The sequence below is a fragment of the Pinus tabuliformis genome, chromosome 8 (assembly GCF_031772625.1).
Source record: "Pinus tabuliformis cultivar Carrire ecotype Pingquan chromosome 8, CPIR1, whole genome shotgun sequence".
Lineage (NCBI taxonomy): Eukaryota > Viridiplantae > Streptophyta > Pinopsida > Pinales > Pinaceae > Pinus > Pinus tabuliformis.
The window spans coordinates 858881676-858896481 of NC_142294.1; the positions used below are offsets into that span (position 1 = coordinate 858881676).

At 42.7% G+C, this 14806-nt stretch overlaps 1 protein-coding gene across 2 annotated transcripts in view; it reads right to left on the bottom strand.

Moving 5' to 3' along the window:
• The window catches only part of ARAD1 (Exostosin family protein), a 114569-nt gene extending 105632 nt beyond the window's left edge, over positions 1-8937 (bottom strand). For both annotated transcript variants that reach the window (XR_016246368.1, XM_089372976.1), the window contains exon 1: positions 7892-8937. Coding sequence is in view for 1 of the 2 variants with exons in the window: in XM_089372976.1 (XP_089229102.1) it covers positions 7892-8707 (816 nt within the window). In the remaining variant the exon portion in view is untranslated. The remainder of the gene's footprint in view (positions 1-7891) is intronic.
• Between the last annotated feature and the right edge of the window lie 5869 nt (positions 8938-14806).

The following is a 14806-nucleotide window of genomic DNA, read 5'->3' on the forward strand; positions in this document are numbered from 1 at the left end:
TCTTTTCTTGAAAAGTTGCAGACCGAATTCATGGATGTATGTACCTCTCAATAGGTTGAGTGCATTAGTACATATAGTAGTGTGAGTCTCCTTTATGAGGCCGACATGAAGAGTGGGCAGGCCGACTTGATGGAGAAGGCTAATCTTACAAATTTGACTCTTTTACAGCTTTATTTCTCAATATACAAAGCCCAAGAAGGGTTTAGAACATGATGACATGGACAATGACTTATGACTCAATCCTAGAAGCCTTCAATGAAGGCTTGCCCTAGAAACAAAATACATAAAGCATGAAACCCATGCTCATTAATAATTTTTCTTTTACAATAATTTTTTTATTTCTTTCTTTTTGACAAATACATTACATCACGACTCAAATATAATTATGAAGATCAATACTAGTTACATTTCTCAACAGGAAGAGGCAATAGAGAGAGGTCGAGTTATTCCACAGGAGGTTGCACAAGGGCTTGCGCAGAGCCTCAAGGAGGTCGTTCAATTCAGCTAAAGGATAAATCGATTCAGTAGCTCAGTGCTAGGAAAATTCTTCCAGAGGGCTAGCAATCCTTCTTAGTGACAGAGGCAGAATGCAGCTATTCCAAGCAGTGTGAGTTTCAGCCTACACAGTGCCTGCGCAGAGGCAAATTGGGAGTTTATTGTGAGGTCAGATCAGGGCAGGATTGGATGTGGAGAGAGAAAAAATTCTCTCAGATATTTTGCTAGTGATTTCTTAGGAGAGGATTGCCAGTTTAGTATCCAAACATTGTACTCAGATTTTGCTACTGAATAATAATAATAAAACCCTAATTTGCTGCATCGGTTTTCCCAATTGGGTTTTTCCAGGGACATTTGTCCAAAATAACAATGTCAATTTTATTTTGTGTGTGCATTATTTTCTCAATTCTAGTTTTACTTCCGCAATGCATTTCATTTTTGGTGAAAATTGCAGTAGTAATTTTATTCGTTGTTTGTCGTAATAGCAAATAATTTGCACATAATAATATTCAGTTAGAAGAATAATTTCTAGTTACTACAATAGTGAAAATTTCACATGGTATGAAAGCAAGTTTGAAGACAGATCAGTGGCTCAGTAACTAGGGAGAAATTCTGCAACTTCAGAGAGACAAAAATTTTTGATCTGCGCAGAGACCAGAGTTGTAGAGAGTTGGGCAGGGCCCAAGGAGGATAGCATCACACAGATGTTTCCTCATGGATCATTACCCTTGCTACAGGTGCCCATCGTTTTCAGTAGCATGTGGATCAGTGTCAGCATGGCGCAGTCAGATCTTGAGGGACAGTTGCAAAACTAGTTGCAGTCAGTTATTACGAGGTGCAGAACTAGTCAAGGCATAGACAGATACTAAATAGACAATACAAAGGCTAGTTGCAATCAAAGACTCGGGAGACAGTTGCAGAGCCAGTACAGGGACAGTTGATTCAGAATTTTGTTCTTAGTTGCAGTAGTTGCAACAGTAGCATGAGACCAGTGGCCATGCAGAGCAGTGTTGGCAACAATACAGGGTAGTACAATGCAGTGTCAGCAACAGCACAAATGCAGTATGGTTTAGCTATAGGGTTGGCAGATGAATCAAAGTATGCGCAGTGGCTTGATGGACAGTGACAGAATGTCACAAATGTCAGACATCAGCAGCGTGAGGGAAGATGTTATGAGAGAGAACACCTTCCTCGCAAAGAGGTAGAGTAAGTTTTTGTAGCATCAAATAGGTGTTCTAGTCTCTACTTGTGTCAGAAAGGCTAAGAACACGAGATCTTCAAACCCAAAAAAGGTTTCACGAGATAAGCTTGTGAAATGCCTTAATTAAATTAATTAACCATCATTTAAATTTTCCCTAAGTCTAACTTAGGAAAACTAGTTAATTAATAGCAATTAATTAAGGAAATATGAGAATGCTCTAGAAACTCACATGGATTGACTTTGAGATGATCTAAGTCGCTAATGGAGATCTAATCATGGTTGTTGGTTCACCAACAAGAGATTGTAAGAGATGGACAATAGGGATGGAGAAGACGCATCAAGTGAGAGGGAGCTCTATGCAAATCAAATTTCCCAGAGAGCAAAGATTCAGTGTCGAGAATAATTCAAGCCAGAGATCGAGTAGAAGAGATTGAGGAGCAACAGCAAAGTGATTCCGGAGGGTTTTCTAGTGCCAGAAGAGGCAACATTGAGAGGCCGAGTTATTCCACAAGAGGTTGCACAGGGGCTTGCGCAAAGCCTCAAGGAGGTAGTTCGATTCAACCAAAAGGAGAAATCAACTTAGTAGTTGCATGCCAGGAAAATTCTTCCAAAGGGCCAGTGAATCCTTCTCAATGGCAGAGACAATCAGCAGAGACAGATTGCAACTATTCCAGGCAATGCAAGTTTCAGTCTGCGTAGAGGTTGACACAGAGGGAGATTGGGGGTTGAATGTGAGGCCAAATCATGCCAGGATTGCTTGTGGAGAGAGAAAATTCTCTCAAATATTTTTCCAATGATTTCTCAGGAGAGGATTGCCAATTTAGCATCCAAACATTGTACTCAGATTTTGTTTTTGAATAATAATAATAAAACCCTCATCTGTTGCACCGATTTTCCCAGTTGGGTTTTTCCAGGGACATTTGTCTAAAAATAATGGTGTCAATTTTATTATGTGTATGCATTATTTTCTTAGTTCTAGTTTTACTTCCACGTTGCATTTTATTTTTGGTGAAAATTGCAGAAGTGATTTTATTCGTTGTTTGTCATAATAGCAAATAAACCGCACATAATAATAATCAATTAGAAGAATAATTTTCAGTTGTTGCAATAGTGAAAATTTCACACCCTCTCTCACTATCATTTTCAACATTATCTACTAGCATCTTGGATTCTCAACATAACTGACCCTCCAACACTGGGTTCTCAAAGAGCTTAATGCAACTCTGATTATTGCAATGTATCACAGTAGGCTCCATCCCCTGTTTGAAAAGTCCCACAAGCAACATCCTCATCCAAATAGCCTCGCACATTGCCAAACTGGCAGCCATGTACTTGTCCTTTGTTGAACTGAGTGCAACTGATCTCTGCTTCTTGTTGTACCAAGAAACAGCTGCTAACCCAATGTTGAAGACACCATCTAAAGCACTCTTCCAATATGTGGAGCTCCCTTCCCAATTTGTATCTGTGAAGCCCTCAAGCCTCACTTCATCAACCTGTCTGTACCATAATCCATAATCTGTTGTGCCTCTGAGATACCTCAAAACATGCTTTGCAGCAACCCAATGAACTCTAGTTGGTTCCATCATGAACTGACTCAGCTGGTTTACTGCAAAACAAATATCAGGTCATGTGTTGACCAAATACATCAACGACCCGATGAGTTGCTTGTATACTGTAGCATCTACTCACTCTGCTCTACTAGCATCCACCTTCCTCCAATTTGTGACTAGAGGCATGGCCATGGGCTTGCAATCCTGCATATGAAATCTTCAAAGAATCTTTGTATTGTACTTCCCCTATCCTACGAAGATCTCACCATCACCCTACCAAACCTCCAATCCCAAGAAACAGTGCATAAGCTCCATATCCTTCATCTCAAACTCCCTTGCAAGGTCTTCCTTGCAATCCTGGATCAAGTTGTCTGCTCTAGTCAATATATGGTCATCAACATAGAGCACTAGAATGAGTGGAAGCCCTCCAACCATGATGTAGTACAGGTTGGCATCTGCCACACTCTTAGTGAAGCCCAATTCTTGAAGGTAGTTGTTAATACGAATGCACCATGCTCTTGAAGCCTACTTGAGCCCATAAAGAGCTCTCTTCAGCCTACACACGTGTGTCTCTGCTAAACTGCTCAAACCCCTTTGGCTGCTCCATAAAAATCTCCTCCTCAACCATTTTGTTGAGGAATGTTGTCCTCACGTCCATCTAGTGGATTTACAAGTGCCAGAATAGTCTTGATGGATGAATACCATGCTACTGGGACAAAGATCTCATCACAGACTATGCCCTCAATCTATGAGAAGTCCTTGGCCACAAACTTGGCCCTGAACTTCTCCACACTACCATCTGCTCCATGCTTCCCCTTGTACACCCAGTGTGCACCTACTACTAATTTGCCCTCAGTTCCTGGCACAATCTCCCACACATCATTCTTCATGATGAAGGAATATTCCTCCAGCATGACATCCTGCCAACTTGCTGAGAAGTTGCCTCCTTATAACAAGAAGGCTCGGTGTCCACCAACTCTGCCATCAATGTCATATATCATGTGTACCTCTGTGGTTGTTTGTTATGCCTGAACATGGTGCTAGGTTCCTCAACATCCTCTTAGGCCTCTTAAATCAACCTATTAGCCCACTTGGTTGTCTTCCTCCCTATGTCAGGAGTCTCTAACTGAGTAGCTACTTGCTCTTGTCCTAGTCTCGCCTCCTTATCATCCTTGTTGTGCGACCCTCGTGCCACCTGGCTAAGTCTCAATTTGTGATCTTAGTTGAGGCTCTACCTTGGGAGCGAGTAGCTCCTCCATCTTAGGTTCTCTAACCTACTCTCGCTCTAAGGAATCCCTCAGAGCCCTTTCCTCCTGGAACCTCACATCCCGCCTGATAACTGTCTTCTTGAGTCCTGATAGATATTAGATACACCCTGTATGCCTGAGTTGTCATATTGTATCCCACGAAAATTCCCTTTTCTACAATGGACTACAACTTCTTCCTGCTATCTTTGGACACATGGCAACAAACTTTTGTGCCAAAGATACAGAAATGTGAAACATCAAGCTTCTTGCTTGTGAAAGCCTCCTCTGGTGTAACTCATCCAAGCACCCTGTGTGGACACCTATTCTGCAGAAATACTGCATTGTTGCATGCCTTTCCCCACAAGAACGTAGGCAGTCCCTAATCATGCAAAATGGCCTTGGCCGCTCCAAAAATATTGTGGTTCTTCCTCTCAGCCACCCCACTCTATTGAGAGTTATGGTGTGCTATCAGCTCTCTCTTAATGCCCTCCTTGGCACACAAGTCCTTGAAGGTATTGGAGATATATTCCCCACCATTGTCACTCCTCATTGCATTGATCTTCTTCCCGGTCTAGTTTTCTAGTTTCTACCAAGGCCTTAAACTCCATGAACTTGGTTAAAACCTCATCTTTCTTCTTCAAAAAAAATATCAAGTTTTCCGAGAATAATAATCAATGAAGCTAACATAATAATTGTGTCTCATAAGAGACAGAGAAGAGAAAGGCACGCATACGGCTGAATGCACCAGCTCCAAAATCCCTTTGGCTCTGTTGTCTCAGCGCTGAAAAGAAGTCTTGCCATACTTGCCAAGTGTGCACCCCTTGCACACATTTTGTATATGAAAGTTGCATGTTGATAATCATGTGGCTCTTTGTTGAAGAATCTTCAACGCCCCATGATGCAAGTGTCACACGCACCTGTGCCACAATTCTCCAACATCTCTACTCTGCTCACCACCTGCCTTGCTGCTCAAGGCTGCGCAATTCTCTAGCTGCAACTTGTAGAGATTCTTCATCCTAATACCTATCTGCTTCACTGATCTAGAAGCTAAGTGCTTGAAGTACACTTTACCTCTACTAAAGATGACATCATGGCCCTTGTCCTCAAGGGTGGCCACTGAGACAAGATTCTTCTTCAGCCCTGGAACATGGAGGACATCTCTAACATGGAGAGGGCCCCCACCCCATTATCTTCCAACCTTATTGTGATCATCTCCTTCCATGAGTAGAAGTTAGAGACTCCCTCTAAACAGTGATATGCTCTCAGTCCTTGGAATGTCATCCTCCTTGTCCAAAGAACTGCTCTTACAAACTGATCTCTGTTCTTCAAAAATTGATCTCTGTTCTTCACAAACTTATCTCCGTGTGTTGGTCTTTATGCTAATCTCTGCTCTGATACCGTGTTAATTTTCCATGAAAATTTTGAACCTACTTAGGTAACAACCTGAAACTAACTTTCATTCACCAAGACACAGAATTTCTTAACACATATAAGCAGTGAAATAAACATAGAGATAAAACACAATCACACAATTATTTTTCTTGGGAAAACCCTCTTCTTTGCTATAGTATTTTATTGATAAACTTGAGCACTGAAATCTCTTACAATGCAATCTGAGAACAAACTTGTTCTCTGTTGTACTAGCTTAAACTCCCTGCAAAACACTTGATTTTAGCTCCTAAACCTTGTGCACTGGAGTCCCTATTTCCTAGCACACTAGGGCCTGAATCTGTGCACACAAAAACTCCTGTTTTGTAGCGCAGCAGATCCCTATTTTCGTGCACACCAGGTCTACTTTTACATAGGACGCATCTCCTAAATCTGTGTGCAAATCAGCTCAATAACCTGTGCATTCTTGCTCTCTCTCACTAACTCGTGAAGCTTGCTTTGTCTCACAACCTTCTGCACAAAACAACTATAAAACTTTGTGCATTCTTCTTCCTTTTATTGTTTCGATCCATGCTAAAATTGGCAGGTAACAAATTTAGAATTCATGGTTAACAAGTTAACTGAGTCGAACTGGTTCTTCTCTCTCCAATCATAACTTGGAGCTACAACTCGTGTTTCCTTCAATCAAGGACTAAAGCTCCACTCGTCCTATTCTAAATTTATAACTGCCACTCATTCTGTAGTCAAACTGAAGAAGGTCAATGTAAATAATCCTCCACTTCCAACACTACGCATGAATATACCATCTCCATGAACTCGTCCATGGTCAAAGGAAAGAAAAACTCGGTCTTTCTGGCTAAGGCACGTGCCAGAGAAAACCTTCTCTCACTACACTTTTCAACATCAAGAATGTGAAACGTGTGTTAACTATAACTGATGAGATTATAGTTTCCACAGTCGTGAGATCTGCCAGTTGAAATCAAGAACTTTGAACCTGTAAGGAAGGCAGTCCCCGATAGCATTCTACTTTGAAAGCCCACAGGCTCGACAATTTTAAGAATACCAAAGAATCCGGATTGAACATGCTTGAATTTGAGAATCTGGACATACATGCAATCGCTGGCATTAAATAGTAGTTAAAAAGGAAACAGACTGTCTTTATGTAGTATCTAAGAACGAAACCAATAGCCTTTAAAATGTAGATTGCCAAATTTTTCCGGTGCTGGAATTTTTCTATCCAAATTTTTGTGGTGTCATACTGAATTTTTAATTGATATTGAACTTGGTAAGCATGGTTTAAACTATTCCTCCATACTAACAAAATCCAATTTTGAGCCTTGTTTTTACTATTTTAGGTGAACCTTATAGTTATAGCCCAGTTCATCATTTCTATCAAAAAAAAAAAAAGTGAAAAACACAAACACTCATACTTCAATTCTGGTTCAAACTCTTATCTTTATTCATTCTTTCTTTCATGAAAACCTTAAGAGAATTGTCGACGGTGGCTTGCCAGGTCAGTGAAAGTGGGGGTGATGTTCAAGTCCCGAACAATACTTAAGTCTCTTCGATGATGTTTATGTTTGTGCTCGTGCTCATTGTGCACGCATACTTGTGATAGCAGTTGGGGAAAGAGGCAGGTTCTGTATGCGTGCAAATGTGACAGACATCAGAAAGTCCTGGGGCACTTTCACAGAATAGATAACCTCATCATTGCTTCTTGGCCAAAAGATTCTGATTTGAATGTTATAAACTGGCCAAAGTGATCTAAACCCTCCTAAATTGGGGAAAGGCAAACTTACCACATCAAAATAATTGGAAAATTCGTTTTTGAAAAGCAAAACTTAAAAGTATTCTGAATTTTGACCCCGTTTCTACATCAAACTTTAACCCCAATTTAGTGTCTTCTCTATTAAAGCCTAAATTCATTTTGCAAACCCTGATATGCTTATTTTATAGGTCAATAATTTAAATAATTCAGCATTTATGAACAGTAAACGAAAAATTCACACCTCTTTTCTGAACCTGTTTCCCATGAAAAACAAAAGAGAGTCTCTGTGGCCAACCCCGGCATCTCCATTGAAGGAATTGATCCGATGCGAGTATGGAAAAACTACGTCCTTGACCAGAGAAGCCTGCTGAGCCTTCAATCTCCCGAAATCGGAAATAAGAAGCACGCTATTCTTGAAGTTGTCTATCACCTTGTACAGGGCATTGGGGTCCTGGCAGATGATCACGTGGTCCCGCCCACGGTACCTCCTCCAGTAGGGCTGCCTCTCCAGCCATAGGACCAGTTCCCCCTGCATTTCCTCGTCGCTGTACGATTCCTTGTTGCCAATTATCTGTCTGCCCGGGGGGTTAACAACGAGGCTGAGCGAGGAGAAGAAGGGCACATAGAAGAGATCGGCGTGGTTGGGATCGAGGGTTCTGATAATGGTGGAATTGCTTATCTCTTCTTCGTCGTCCATTGAAGACAAGTGGGAGAAAAGCCACCACTCTGCGCTGTGCTGGTTGCCCGGGTACCGTAGCTCGGAATCGTCATTGACAGGGGAATCGGCTGTCAAGACACCCCGGGCCCTGAGGTAGTGTTCGATGACGCCGTAGGTGAACTTGCGGGGAAGATCGTACATGAAAATCTTGACGATGGGTGTCGGAGCCGGTGGCCTAGGCGTGGTGGCAACGTCGTCCGAGGCAACCAGGCGTTGGGGGGCCTCCGGGAGATGTGGTGAGAAGAGGAGGGAGAAAGTATTCATGGCCGTGTATAGGAGGAGGCAGACAAAAACCAGCATGAAGAGGGTGGAGCCGAGACTCGATCTGCGACCACCCATGGCTGCACCTCTCTTCGGGGTTTCGTCGTTTGTCGTTGTCGTCGTTCATACCGTGTTGCCTTCTGCCATTTTGAAATGTCAGTATCGGAAAATAAGTAACAGAAACCAATGAGATCCACTGTACCCGTACCCGGGCTTTTCTCGTAATATCATTTCATTTCATTATGCTTATTTTCTGCACTCATCGCTATTAAACCTCCTTTCGTTTCGAGAAATATAGGATTATTTTGAGAACACACAGTGTTTCTCTAGCCCTTCGGATGATGCACGATATGTGATACGGTTACCATTTTAGATTTATTAGATCTATTTTATTAATTTTGGATTTTTTTATTTCTTTTACTTTCAGATTTATTAAACGTGTAGAGATTAAATATTTTGAGGTGTAATTTTTTTAGTTGAAAATTCGAAGAAAAGTTTGGAGCTAATTAGATTTGATTTTTCTTAGTATTTGATAGATCCGAGTTTAAGATGGATATAGGCTAGTTTCAATTGCGTGTAGTAATGGAAAATTTGTTAAATATTTAATTATTTTGGACATTTTAAATATGTCTAAGATTCATATGGTGTAAAAATTTCTCATTTCCCGCCCCGGTTTTCAGTGTCACCTTATTTCTCCTATATAATTAAATGTCATTTCCCATATCCATACATTCAACAACTGAACAAATAAATTTTTGCTGAAAACACAAATTCTGGAAATTTTACAGAATGCTGGAAAATGTAGAAATAAAAATCAGCAGGTACAAATAGTCATTAAAACACATTTAAACACAGATTTTTTATAAGGTGACCCTGGAAAAACCCCCTACAACTCTTTGGGAAAACTAATTCGAGAGCTCTTTCTTATTTCTAGAAAATGCCTTTTACAGTGAGAAATATTCAACAAACAAATTTTACAACTTATCTCGATTTCCGAGCCTCACAACCCACTGGAAATTTCCAAACAGCAAAACAAAACACTGAAAACTATTGTACAGTTGTTGTACGAACGGCTGTACGGACTGTGCGGCCTTCGATTTTTGTGCAGAAAATCAGTTGTACGGCCCTTGATTTCTGTGAAAAAAATCTGTCTTTTACTGTTTGCTCATTCAGTTGTACGGATTTGCTTAAATGTTGCCTTGGTATGTGTGTCAGGCTGCTACCTCCTCCTCCCTGTCCAGAAATCTCCCTTGCTCTCTTGCTCTCTCTCTCTCAATCTGCTCATGAAAGAATGAATGATATTTTCCTCCTTTTCCTCCCTTAATCTAACCCTAAATGACTTTTGGGTGATCCCTAAATCCAATGGCTGAAATGGATTGAGATCTAGGGCTGAAATTAAATGCTCATTTAAATCTCACTTTCTATTTTTTAATTCACCCCACTTTAATAAAGACCCACTTAGTCATTTATTTCCAAAGTCACTTTTCCTTTCTAATTTTTCATTGACTTTATAAAAGTCACTTTAAAATTAAACTTTATTAACTTTATCACTTAAAGTCACTTTTAAATTAGATTTGACTTTATAGGAATTATAAAGTCACTTTAGGAGAAAAATTAAATTCTTTTGGACACTTTTCCCCAGGCCAAAGATCAAAGCCTAAAGGAACCACCTGTCCTTCGGTACCAAATTTCAACACTCCCTCTTACCGAGGAAGGTGTTCCTCACCACACCCATCTTGTCTCTGAAGTAGCCATGATTGCCCCGTGGTAAGACTTTGGTAAGAATATCTGCAACCTGCTCATCAGTGGGAATATACTCAAGCTTCACAGCGCCCTTCTGAACACAGTCTCTGATGAAATGATATTTGATCCCGATATGCTTTGACCTGTCATGAAATACTAGATTCTCCGTGAGTTTAATGCAACTCTGATTATCACAGTAAATCACTGAAGGTCTCAACGGCTGACCAAATAAGCCAAACAACATCTTGCGAAGCCAAATGGCCTCACAACTAGCTAGACTGGCTGCCATATACTCTGCTTCCGCTGAACTCAATGCTACTGACTGCTGCTTCCGGCTGAACCATGACACTACTGCCGAACCCAACCCAAAACAGCACCTTGAAGTGCTCTTCCTATCAGAAGCACAACCTGCCCAATCAGAATCAGTGTAACCTGCCAATCTCACTCCATCCCCCTGCCTGTAGTCCAGACCATAATCCACTGTCCCCTGCAAGTACCGCAAAATGTGTTTTGCAGCCACCCAGTGAACCTTCCTAGGCTCACACATAAACTAATTCATCGTGTTGACTGCAAAACAAATATCTGGTCTATGTTGACCAAATACATCAAGGAACCAATCAGCTCCCTGTACAATATGGGATCCACCAACTCGGAATCCGAAGCATGAAGCTTCTTCCAGTTGGTGATCATCGGTGTCGACATGGGTCTACAATCCTCCATGTGGAATCTACCAAGGATGTCCATAATATACTTCCTCTGCCCCAGGAAGAAATGCCCCTCCTCCTGCCACACCTCCAAACCCAAAAAGTAATGCATCAAGCCAATGTCCTTCATCTCAAACTCCGTCGCAAGATCTCTCTTGCAGTGCTCTATGAGTCTCTCTGCACCTGTAATGACCAAGTCATCCACATACAACACCAGAATGAGAGGCTCATCACCTATCACAATAAAGTAAAGGTTTGGATCTGCCTCACTCTTTGTGAAACCCAACCCCTGCAAGTATGTATCTATCATGGAGTACCAAGCTCTGGGAGCTTGCTTAGGGCCATAAAGGGCCTTCTTCAGTGTGCACACATGGGACTCCTTCCCATGCACCTCAAAGCCCTGTGGCTGCTCAATGTACACCTCCTCCTGTATGAAGCCATTGAGAAATGCAGTCTTCACATCCATCTGGTGGATCTTCCAACCCATCTCTGCTGCTATCGATATAATGGAGCGGATCGAAGTATATCGAGCCACGGGAGCGAAGGTCTCCTCATAATCAACTCCCTCTACCTGGGAGAATCCTCTAGCCACAAACCTCGGTTTGAATTTCTCAATGCTGCCATCTGCAGCATGCTTTACCTTGTAAAGCCATCTGGAAGTAACCACGGATTTGCCCTCAGGCCTCAGCACCACCTCCCAAACATCATTCTTCATGATAGAAGAATACTCCTCCTACATGGCCTCTCTCCAGACCTGTTGGCTAACTGCCTCCTCATAGCTAGAAGGTTCATAGTCAAGGATGCTCGTAACCATTGCCAAATAGCTACAAAACCTCTCAGGTGGTCTACTCTCTTTGACCGGCCTCTTAGGCTTAGCAACAGATGTGGCATCTCTCAAGGTGTCCTGAAGCCACTTAGGCTTCCTCTTCCCTGAGTGCACTTCTCCCATAGGAGAATGAAACTCCTCCTCCCCATCATCATCAGGAGCCTGAACTCCTGACTGTCTGTCTACTGTCCTCCTGCCTGCACCTGAACCTGTAGAAGCTGAGGTACCGTGTGAACTGTCCATCAGTGGACTCCCTAGTGAACTGCTCTGTGAACTGCTTTGCATGCTGCCCGGAGCACCACCCCTCTGGCTCGGTGAGCCACTGCTCACTGATGGACCTAACATCCTCATAGATGTACCTCCAGATCCTCCTGATCCCTGCCCACTGGATCCCTGCGACTGACTCAATTGTTGTTGAGGGTCTGGCTGATCCAGATACTCTAACTCTCGTGATCTCCTAAAGGCCCTATCCTCCTCGAACTTCACATCCCGTCTGACAACAACTCTCCTCTATGCAGGAATGTAAATCAGAAAGGCCTTTGAGGTCTCACTGTAGCCCACAAAGATACCCTTCTCTATGGTGGGCTCTAGTTTGGTCCTCTTCTCCTTGGGTATGTAGGAGTATGTAATGCATCCAAAGATACGAAGATGAACAATATCAGGCTTCCTCCCAGAAAAAGCCTCCTCCGGAGTCATGTGCTCCAAGGCACAATGGAGACTCCTGTTCTGCAAATAAACAACTGTGTTGCAGGCCTCTGCCCACAAGAACAATGGCAACCCCTGATCATGTAACATGGCTTTGGCAGCTCCTACGATGGATCTGTTCTTCCTCTCCGCAACCCCGTTCTGTTGGGGGTTGTAAGGAACAGTGAACTCCCTCCTAATGCCTGCCTCCGCGCAATAGTCAACAAACTCTCCAAGGGTGTACTCTCCTCCATTGTCTGACCTTAGGGACTTGATCTTCCGACCTGTTTGTGTCTCCTCAAGAGCTCTAAACTCCTGAAACCGCTTGAAGACCTCACTCTTGGTCTTCAAGAAATAAATCCAGGTCCTCCTGGAGTGATCATCAATGAATAAAACATAGTACTCATATCCACTCAAGGAAACATGAGACATCCGACCGCTCACATTGGAATGAATCAAATCAAGTATCCCAGTCACTCTGTTGTCACTGTTGGGAAAAGGGGATTTTGAAAACTTGCCCATCACACATCCTCTGCAAGTATCAAAGTGATCAGTACTGAAATCTGGCACACCTGTAGTGATCCCCCGCAATGTCCTCAAGGCTCCATCATACATATGTCCTATCCTGCGGTGCCAAATATCACACAGCTCAGAACTGCTAGCTCTATTGTCGGTACTACTGCTCAATGCCACAAGGGACTGGAATGCAAACTTGTACACCTTTGCATGGCGTACACCTATCACTTTAGCTGAATCAGCTGGAGTGCCCTTAGGATACATCAACAATTGTCCTCCCCTGAACAGTACCTCATATCCTCTGTCCTCCAAAGCTGAGACAGATATGAGGTTCTTCCTCATCCCTGGCACATAGAGAACATCTGACACCTTTAAGGGAGGTTTGGACTCCCTCTGAAATTTCACTGCCCCCACCCCGACTGCTCTAACAACTCTGTCATCACCGAGTACTACCTCAATATCAGTGCCACTCTTTGAAAGCTCTGAGAAGTACTCACGGACTCCTGTCATGTGACGTGAAGCCCAACTGTCCACATATCAGATACCCGAAGATGCTCCGCTAATCGAGGGAAAAGCATGCTCCCTCTGAACCTGTGTGGCAGGTGATCCTGCACTAGAGGACTCATACGCAGTGAACCCAAACTCTCGGTCAAAACGAACTACAAAGTCCTCAACCTCTGCTGAAGTTGCCACGTTCTGGTTCTTCCCATTCTTTTTCTTCTTCTCCGGACACACAACTGCATAGTGTCCCATCTTTTGACAATTCCAACACTTCACCTTGGAATAGTCCTTCTGTGTGTCACCCTGTTTACCTTTACCTTTGCCTTTGCCCCCACCATTGCTTGTGGAAGCCTGCTTCTTCCCTTTGCCTTTCTTGCCTCCTGCTGACAGTGCTACATCCTCATCCTGCTCAATTGGCTTGGCTGCCCCAAGCTGACCTTTCTTGATCTCTGTCTGAATGCAATCATCCCAAAACCTCTCCCATGTGGGAAGGGTCTCACATGCACAAACCCCATCAGCAAAGTCATCCATGAACGGGGGAGGCCATTCACTACAATCCGCACCAACTCAGTGGGTGGAATGTCCTCTCCAACTGCTGCCAATTCATCTCTCACATTAGTAATCTTTGTGAGATATCCAGCTGCACTATCATTACCCATCTTAATAGTCTTAAGCTTTTCCTTCGGGACCATTTTCCGGTTCTCATTGGTACTCTGGTAGAGATTGGACAATGTTGTTCACATCTCATGGGCATTTCTCTTTCCTCTCACATGAGAAATGCAATGGTCTTTGACTCCGTCTAGAATCAGTCTCTTACCCTTGTTGTTCTTTTTATTATACTCAGCCAACTGAGTGGCATCAATAGGCACACCAACAAGGTTCTGTGTGGTATGCACCATGATGTCCCAAACTTCTGCCTCCTCGAAGATACTTTGCATTCTCTCCTTCCAAACGTTGTAGTATGTATGTCCATCCAACCTATCCTCCACCCTCAATCCCAATGACATCTTGTTGTCCTAAAACTGAAAAATAACACTGTTGTAGTAAAGATAAAAACTGATGTTTGTGAAAAATCAGTTTGCTGGAATTTTCTGAGTGAAAAGTCAGCAGGCTGTAATTTTCTTCCTCGCTGTCTCAAACTGCACTTCAGCACTCAAGCTCCGATACCATGTAAAAATTTCTCATTTCCCACCCCGGTTTTCA